Raw genomic sequence first — 9,702 nt, forward strand, 5'->3', positions numbered from 1 at the left:
GTCAGGGAGGATGCTGGGGGAGGGCTGGGGTAGGAGCTGATCAGGGTGGAGAGATCAGTGGTGACAATATGTTTGATGTTTCTGAAGGAGATGGTCCGTTGTTCTTTGGCTTTGTGTAATTGGGTGCAATTGTCAAAAAGTACAGCTAGTACGAAGCGGCAGAGATGCAGAGTCAAACATGGCGTAGTCCAGAGGGGCAGGTTAAAAATCCTTGATATGAAATCGGCAGTGGTCCAGTGGTAGATGATCCAGGTGGTTATGGTGAAGCCACAGAGCCAGCGCAGTGGTCAGAAATGGGGAAATCAGTGATATCAAGGTTGGTGGGAGTGATGTCAGTATAGCAGATTAAATCCAAGTGGACTTTTTGTCTCTGTGTGAGAGAGTTGGAGTGTCCATATGAAGTTATGGGTTGGGAGGTTGACATGTTGTGTGATACCAAGACAGTCCAGAAGTGATGTGAAGTCCTTAGCAAAGATACTGGATGGGTTGTCAATGTGGATGTTGAAATCGCTGAGGAGGATAACAGTGGGGGACATTGCACATACAGATGTTAGTAGTGATGAGAATTCATTGAGGAAAACAGCAGAGGGTTTTGGTGGTCTGTAGATGGTGACAATGATAGTGGGTTTAGGGCCTGTGAGTTTTACAGCTAGACATTCAAAAGAGGAGTGATGGGGGACTGTGACAGCAGTGACTTTGATGTGATCCCGGTGCAGAAGAGCGAGGCCACCCCCCCTCCCAGTAGCACGGGGTTTACTAATAAAAGAGAAACCCGGTGGGACAGCCTCCTTAAGATGAGAAAAGTCATTTGGTTGTTGCCAGGTCTCAGTGAGGCAGAGAATGTCCAGGTTGCGGTCAACAATAAAGTCAGCGATTAACAGATCTTTATTACTGAGGGATCTGGTGTTCAACAGACAGAATTTCAGACAGGTGAGTGGAGTATAAAGGGTTGCTTTGAGCAGAGGGGATAGTACACTGTGATTGACAGGATTGACTGGAAGGGCAGTGCGAGGAGGGGGGCGGGGCCCAGTGGATCCGATGATGTTTGTGTTGGTGTTGTTGTTTAGAGTGTACTGAAAGTTCCGACCAGAGCCTCGGTAGACGTACCTCGGTCGTTTGAGAATGTAGTGGGGTGCAAGCTGAGGTGGGGGGGTCTTTGACAAGGTCCAGAGACGTAACATCTCCGTTACCGAGTAACGAAGCGGCAGAGATGCAGAGTCAAACATGGTGTAGTCCAGAGGGGCAGGTTAAAAATCCTTGATATGAAATCGGCAGCGGCGTGATCGAGTGGTAGATGATCCAGGTGGTTATGGTGAAGCCACAGAGCCAGCGCAGTGGAAGCAGCTGGAGTGGAGCGTGTCGGTTGTAGCTTCGCTGGAGACTGGGAAGCCGGTTGGACGGCGTCTTGGATTAGCAGCAGGCTAGCCGGCTGGCAGGTGAGCACTGTCAGGTAGCGGTGTTGCAGGGAAGTGGCGTCCTCCGCGTTGACAGCAGTCCGCGGGCGCAGGTAAGCGTCCGGGAGAGCAGGCAGGGTGGCAGCGGGCCAGTCCGGACGGGTGTGCTTCGTGGGGCACACCAGCGCAGGCTATCCGGCCACAGAGTGCGGAGAGGAGCCACAGGAATCACAACAGGTGAGCTAGCTTCAGGCTAACGAGTGGTGAGGCAGTGTCAGCAGGCAGGCAGAGACAAAACTGCTGTTTTGGTGTTGCAACGGTTAGATTGAGCAAGCCGAATCTAGCAGGTGGGTTTGAGGTCCAATATTCATAAAAAAAAAACAGACTTGATGAATCGATATAAAACATATAAAATAGCGAAAACAGCGGGCGAGGCGCGGCAGCAGCTTGCCAGCGGTCCCTCACCAGCATGGAGTGAATTTCGTATGAATTCATGTTGCCAATAAAGTGACATAAACTTTTCACATTCATGGCACCCCCTAGTGGCAGGAAATCCCAAGGCTGTGTAGGGAATCCCAGAGCAAGTATCCAAACATAAAAACTCAAGTTTGGTAAAGCTCAATTTTGACCATGTAGAATTATGGAGATTTTCAAAACAGATTAATGTATCAACCATAGAAAAGCTGTTTTTGAGATAATTGCATAAACTTTGTTGTTACGGTTGCACCCTGAGGTAAATGAGCATCATTTTATGCGACTGAGGAGTTGGTGTACTTTGCAACCCACCTGCCAATGTTGCTGCTTTGCTGCTTCAGCCTATATGACTTCAGATATAGTATTGTGTGAATGTATGAGTAAGTAGGCCATTTGGCTTGTGTACATTGCCTGGTTAGTATGCGTTTTATATGTTATACATGACATTTCTTTCTTCTGGCTTAAGGCAAAGCTGAAATGTGTACTATGATCAACAAATTATCATTGTCTACATATGCCGTATGTCAAAGGTTTAATGTGAATTTGCATAGCTTAATATTGCCTTATTTGACATTACAAACCCCAATTCCAATGAAGTTGGGACGTTGAGTAAAACATAAATAAAAACAGAGTACAATGATTTGCAAATCTTACAAACCCACATTTTTATTCCATATAGAACGTAAACAACATATCAAACTGAGATATTTACCATTTCATGGATAATATTTGTTCATTATTACTTTTATGGCAACACATCTCCAAAAAGTTGGGACAGGGGCCACAAAAGGCTGGAAAAGTAATTGGCACAAATTGAAATCAACTGAAGGAGCTTTTGACATTTCTGACTAATTAGGTTAATAGTCTGAGCATGATAGCTAGACCTCACCATTAACTACCACTACCTCTCCATGAGTTTTAAGGTCTGTAGTTTCCCAGTCAAAAATGTTTCCTTTCTGTACTCTCTTTCCAGAGAACATGTCTTGGATGGTGCTGTCTGGAAGGACAGTGTCCCACATATTAACATCACTAATCTCACCAACAAAACTCTGCTTGGCTTCAAAATCAGTCACATAACTATCCGGGTCTTGTCCGATGATAACCTTGCCTCCGGGGCTAACTGTGTGACCCTGCTTGTAAATTTTGGTCAAGCTTTTCTTTCCGTCCATGAAGATGGCCGCCGCACCTGAACTGGAATCCCAGGTGACACATAGGTGGGTCCTCATTGCGCTAAGCTCAGGGACTCGGAACTGAACACCGTCTCCCGCTAGGTAGAAGGACAATCTAAACACAGATATACAATTAATATGAGTCCAGAGGGTTCAACTATGCAAAATACACATTTGTAGTAATAGTGTTGTTAGTCGTGTAGCCTATTTTTGTTGTAGTTATACTACCACTTAGTAGTCATGTTGTTTATTGTTAGTAGTAGTGCTTGTAGAAGTACTTGTGATTTTGTCAGTGTGTTTACATGCACAGTTTAATCGAGCTATGCTTAAAATTCAATTTTTCCGTTTAAGCGGACTTCTGTCCTTGACCCAGTTTACAAGAAACTGATAACTGACGGGAACGTGTTCTCCTCCTCAACACTAGGTGGCGATATGTGTTGTTTCAGTGGGTTAATACGGCCCCCTTTCCAGTTGACTTATTACATCATAATAAACAAGTGGAGAAAGGCGGGAAACCGGCATTTTCGAACAACAAGATGAGTGGTGATTTTAAGGGGGCAGACAAGAATGGGGGATGCTGTTGGAGGGCTACAACACCAGCCTGTCTTAGGTTCAACACTTTGTGCCGTCACTACTGACTGGCTACTGCCACCGGCTTTCTTGGATGTTTTTTTTTTCAGGGGTCATACCCGGGGTAGGGGGTGGAGCATGTGGTGCATGTGGTGCATGCGCACATGCGTTGTCTTGTCATACATGTTGGCAAAAATCCTATTCCAATCGCATTATCTGGGTGTACTGATCGGAGTTAGAGAACACTGACATTAGCCAGACTGACTCCATTCGTCATGTTGTAGTCGGATTAGGGTAATAATTTGGTTTTTTTAGGGTGCATGTAAACTTACTGACTGTTGTAGAAGTAGTATTGTTAGTTGTGAAGCCTGTTTGTAGTAATAGTAGTATAAACAATTGTTGTAGTAGTGATGGTTGTAGTAACTTTTGAAGAAGTATTGTTAGCAGCAGCAGCAGGAGTCTTACTAGTCCTAGTGTTTGTAGAAGAACGTGTAGGGTAGTGTCCTGTTGTAGTTGTTGTAATGTTTGTAGTAGTTGTTGTAGCCTATTGTTTGTAGTAATGTTATCAGCACTTGTATAATCAGTACCAGTAATGTTCTTAGTAATAATGGATGCATATATTTTGCAGTAGTATTAGTACTAGTCGCAATAATAGAAGTATTTGCAGTTGTAATAGATGGTTAAAGTAGTTGTATTGTTTTTAGTAGTAATAGTCATAATAGCAGTCTTGGTAGTAACAGTGAAAGGCAGTTTGTTCATTCGAGATGGAGCTCTGGAGCAGAAGGTGGTGGTATTGGACCTTTTACGCTGGTTGCCAACTGCGGTAAATACAGGAATAGGAAGAACTAGAAAATTTCCTCTGGGGAAATTCTGAAAGGGCCACGGGGGCTACTGCCAGTGTGTGTACACTATGATGAGATTCTTCAGAGATTTCAAACTATGCCCTTTAATCTCAATATGTGTGTGTGTGTGTGTGTGTGTGTGTAGCGAAAATCGCATAAAGTTACCTGTGTGTGTGTTTGAAGCATATGTATGCATGTGTGAGGAGTGTGCACGCTTACGCGCATGTGTGTGTGTGTGTGTGTGTGTGTGTGTATCTGTAACTGTAATCACATCAAAGATCAAAGGCAATCAGATCAAAGCAATCAAAAGAATTAACTGGCACCTGTTCCGGCTTAGTGACAGCAGAGGTGGACAGACTGAAATTTCTGGCCTCAAACAGAAAGCATTTTTGGCAAAACCATAATACCTATCATTGATCAGACTTCACTTTGAGCGTCCTGAGTTCTTCCTGAACGTCTACATATGTTTTTTTTTTAAGAAAAATGAAAAAATAGCTTTGTTAGAGCGATCTAAAAAAAACTGTTAATCTCCCTTTTTCCGAAATCTTCCTGCGTTTTTAATATGGGACCCAATGAGGCTGTTGGTGGTGTTGGTGGATCATCTGTGCGTCCTACACCCAAACTATAACTCTGACAGCTTTACCAGAGGATTGTGAGGGAGAAGACAAATTTTCCTACGTTTCTATGTATAAATTATTTCTGTAGAGTGGAATTTGCGGCCTGGAGCGCAGTTTTCTAATTTATTTTTTGACAATTTTTTCTCTCCCTCTACACTCTGGCGATGATGTCACACACTGTGACACGAACATTCCGTGCAATACACACCCATTATAATCTCAGAATTTCTCCAAAAATGATCATGGTCATTGAACAGGGATTGATAAAAAACTATATGACCTATCGAAACGTGGATTAATACACCGATACACAAGACGAGTGTCTACTGTTTAAAGTTTAAATGGAGTCTCTAGGTGAAATTATGCCGGAGAAGTAGACGTTTAAAAATCTCCAATTATTGTTCTTTTTCGCTCATTTTTTGTCGGCCGTCCCATTCATTTCAATGCAAAATTTTGGGCAGTTTTTTGCGACGTATTCTGTAGAGAAAAGTAATAGCACACCAATCCCAATAAACCGCAGGTTTTGATATATATATATTGATATAAAATGTGTTCTTTTGAACAGATCTTTCCTGAATGACACATCACTTGTAGTAGTGGCAGTAGTGAAAGTAAAAGCAGTTGTGTTTGTAGTAATAATGACAGTGTGGTGAAAGTAAATAGTAAATAAATAGTAACAGCAGTATAGTGAGAGTAGAAAACCAGAATATGAGCGTGTTGTTGAGTCTACCTGCCGTCCAGCTCTCGCCACACATTCAGCTCGTCATAGTTGCCAGTCCTGTACGCAAACAGGATGATCTCACGCTCACCGGTGAGCTCTGTGGCCAGTTGCATGCACAGAGTGAAGGCCCTCAGGTTCAGGGGCCTCTGAGGGACCATCTCTACATAACTGGTGTCTGTCTGCAAGGGGAACACCAAGCTCTTCATGGGAAAACTCCCTGAAAGACAAGAACATGTTCAGAGTTACCAAGAGCAACAGAAATACGTTTTGATTGACACAATATTTTTTTAGATCTGTTTTGAAGTTACTGTGCAAAGTACACTGTATGTTTCAAAAATAATGCATTTTAATTGATTTGAACTTACACTGTAAAAAGAAAAAAAAAACCTGTTGTTTTTAAGGTAAAAAAAACGGCAGCTGTGGTTGCCAGAATTTTACCGTAATAATTAAGGTGCAACTTTTTCTAATATGACGGTAAAATGATTTGGGCACTGTTGGTTTCAGGTTTAAGATTGCAATTTTATTCCATATTTTACCGTAAAAAATAAAAGGTTTTTCCATCAAAAGAAATGTGTAGATATATGGTGTTTAGTACATTTAACAGTGAGAGGGATTGTAATTTATTAGCATATTTTTTATATTTACTGTGTCAGTGTAATTTACAGTGGAGTAATGTATTAAAAAAAATACTGTTTTAGCAGATATATTCATTTACGGTGTTTCATTGTTGACACATTTATCATTTTACAGTGTTTTACTGTCATAGTTTAGCAGTTTTTCACTGTAAAATCTACAGACATTTTTTACAGTGTACTTGAATTTTTCATTTTTCATATAACATGCAAATAACTTTGGGTCATACAGGTATGTACAGCTGCGTCTCAATAAATTAGAATATGATGGAAAAGTCCATTTCCAGTAATTCAAGTCAAAAAGCCCTAACCAAGCATTGAATCATATAGATGGACAAACTTTTCAGAGGTCAACATTTCCATATTAAACATACTTTTTTGGTCTTTTGTAATATTCATTTTTTTTGAGTTTTTGGTCATTAAATGTAAACCTTAATCATTATAATTAGAATAAATGAAATAAATTAAGACATGAAATGTTTCATTCTAGTTAAGTATCACTACTACTATATTCATTCTATGTATGAATCGAGTAGTAGTGTTTAAAATGCACCGAGGGATGCAACTTAAATATCTTTAGTTTGTCTACCAATAATTAATCAATTGTTAATTGTTCTGGTTAAATGCAAAAAAATGAATTAATAAATAAATTACATGCTTCTATTACAAGCTACTAGACTTCAAGTGGATGCCATTTAAATTAGGGTCAGGACTTTAATGCGTTAATTAAGATTAATTAATTACACAAAAATTAACGCGTTAAAAGAATTGACACATTTTAATCGCACTTATTTTTACACAGCGGAACGTTTCTCACTGGATGAGTTTCAGGAGGACCGATTATACTGGAGCACCAACTAGCGTTGATGAGTTGAGACTAGTGATGTTCGATACCACCGTTTTCCTTTGCGATTCAATACTGAGTAAAATTCAGGCTGGTATCGGCGATACCGATCCGATATCAATACTTTGTGCAAATACACCTAATGTGCCTGGTAAATCTAAAAAGAGTGTATTTCAAATGGCTTAAGAATGAATACAAGACATCAGAGTCACTTATTTAGCTATTTATTTTAAACTCAGAAGTATACGGACTCATTCACAATATAGCTTCTTTTCCGCTCCGCCATTGAATTACACACACACACACACACACACACTGAGAGAGAGAAGAGTGAGCAGCAGCGTGCCACTGCGCTTACGTATTAGGCACTTACCCAGGCGGAAGAAAAAGTAGTTCCTACCAGCAGTGTGTCATTTAGACAAGATCGGAATAGTTTAGTTACTTTCCACCGTATTCCTCTTAATGATATACATTACCATAAATGACCGAAGTATCAAAAAAGTATCAAAATTATCGATATTTTCATTTGAGAATCGATTTTAGAGCATACAGATCTGGTATCGGAAGTATCGATATTTCAGTATCGATCCGCACATCACTAGTTGAGACAACAGCAAACCACAGTGAACATGAAGGAAGAAGCTGATGAGACCTTTGGTTGGCCCCGTGGATGATGCGACATTTAGTTACTAAAAACCAACGGATGGAAGCGTCCATAAGAGCATGGTTGTGTTGCTAGGCAACAAGGAATTCACATTTCACCGCAGCACATCCAGCCTCAAGTATCACCTCAATGCTAAACATGTAGCAGCTAGCGGCTGGTGTGCTAGCTAGCGTGGATTGTGTTTTACTTCAAAAAACAAAGTATTCTAGTTTACAGAAGGTCTACCTACCTATAGGCTACCTGCATTTATGAAATGTACTATATTTATAAATATGCTATTGCTACATTTAATGGCAAGAATTGCACTGGTCTGTTGGACTTGAACAAAAATAAACAATATTTTTGTTGCTTAAGCTTATGTATTCAGTCATTATTCAATGGTATACTAAAAATCCATGTGAAAAAAATGACTTCTCACTGTTCACAGGTCAAATATTTATATGCGATTAAAATGCGATTAATTAATTACAAAGCCTCTAATTAATTAGACAAATTTTTTATCGTCCCAGCCCTAGTTTAAATATCTTGTTTTGTCTGGCCAAAAGTCCCAAACTCAAACGGTTTACAACAATGGAGCTAAACAGCAAATATTCAATTTTTTTTCATTTATTTATACATGCATGCATGAAACACTTTCTTAAATCATTACAGTAATCAGCTATAAAATTGTTAATTTCTGCTTATTAAATAATGAATTGTTTAAGCTCAAGTTAAAATTGCAGACCAATGCCCTGAAAGTAAAATAGGAACATTAAATGTATTATTTTATACACACACATATATGCATATAAAGACACTGAGGGAAGGTATACAATTACCGGCCAAGACTACGGAGACGGAAACGAGGAACAGGACAGCTGAAAATCGCATTTTGATGAAGAAAACCTGCAGAAAATGAAGTCATGCAACTTAAGGAAAATGTAGTAGAATAGATTTTATATAGATATAGATGGAGCAATACATACTGTGCAGCTGTGAAGGCTTTGCCAAAGACAATTCGAAAACAGGTTTTTATAGTCATTATGTATGTTGGCATTGGCATGAGATGAAAAGACTGTGTAGGTGGGATTGGATAACATCTGTGTTTTGAGGACAGGCAAATATATTGCGTAAAACTCCAGGTATTGTGAAAGGGGCTTCTCAGTAGTTTGCTGTCCTTAGCCTAAGGGGGCAAATACTGAGAGCTCAATTGTTGATATGCAGCCTTTTTGTAGTTTTTATTTAGTCCTGGTATCATAGAAAAGTTTATTTATGTTTAATTTCTTCTAATTATAATGATTATGGCTTACATTTAATGAAGACCTGAAATTCAGTGTATAAATATATATATATATATATATATGTATATATATATATATATATATATATATATATATATATATATATATATATATATATATATATATATATACACACACTACTGGTCAAAAGTTTTAGAACACACCAACTTTTCCAGAATTTAATTGAAAATGATGCGGTTTAATGTCTCATTGTACTCTAAAATGAATGCACATTTGCAACATTTAAAATTCTTGATTGAGCATGATAGTGTTTTGAAAGTAAAAAAAAGATTCAAAATCACATTTTATGTTGGACTAAAGGACTAAAAAAAGACACAAAATTACCAAAAAAAGACACAAAATGACAAAAGACACAAAATGACAAAAAAAGACACAAAATTACCAAAATGACTTACAAAGACATGAAAAGAATTCAAAAATGGACAAAATAGCCCAAGACTCCATAGAGTTAAGTTGTTAACCCATTTCTTGTTC

At 39.2% G+C, this 9,702-nt stretch overlaps 1 protein-coding gene across 1 annotated transcript; it reads right to left on the reverse strand.

Moving 5' to 3' along the window:
• Nucleotides 1-2,508: 2,508 nt before the first annotated feature.
• On the reverse strand, nt 2,509-8,970 carry LOC131972268 (C-reactive protein-like). The gene is made up of 4 exons (XM_059334072.1): nt 8,893-8,970; nt 8,746-8,812; nt 5,797-6,004; nt 2,509-3,152 (listed from the first exon to the last, which is right to left on the reverse strand). The coding sequence occupies exons 2-4, from the start codon at nt 8,795-8,797 to the stop codon at nt 2,747-2,749; spliced, it is 666 nt and encodes a 221-aa protein (XP_059190055.1). The 5' UTR covers nt 8,798-8,812; nt 8,893-8,970; the 3' UTR covers nt 2,509-2,746.
• Between the last annotated feature and the right edge of the window lie 732 nt (nt 8,971-9,702).

This window comes from Centropristis striata, chromosome 5 (genome assembly GCF_030273125.1).
Source record: "Centropristis striata isolate RG_2023a ecotype Rhode Island chromosome 5, C.striata_1.0, whole genome shotgun sequence".
In the NCBI taxonomy this organism is placed as follows: domain Eukaryota; kingdom Metazoa; phylum Chordata; class Actinopteri; order Perciformes; family Serranidae; genus Centropristis; species Centropristis striata.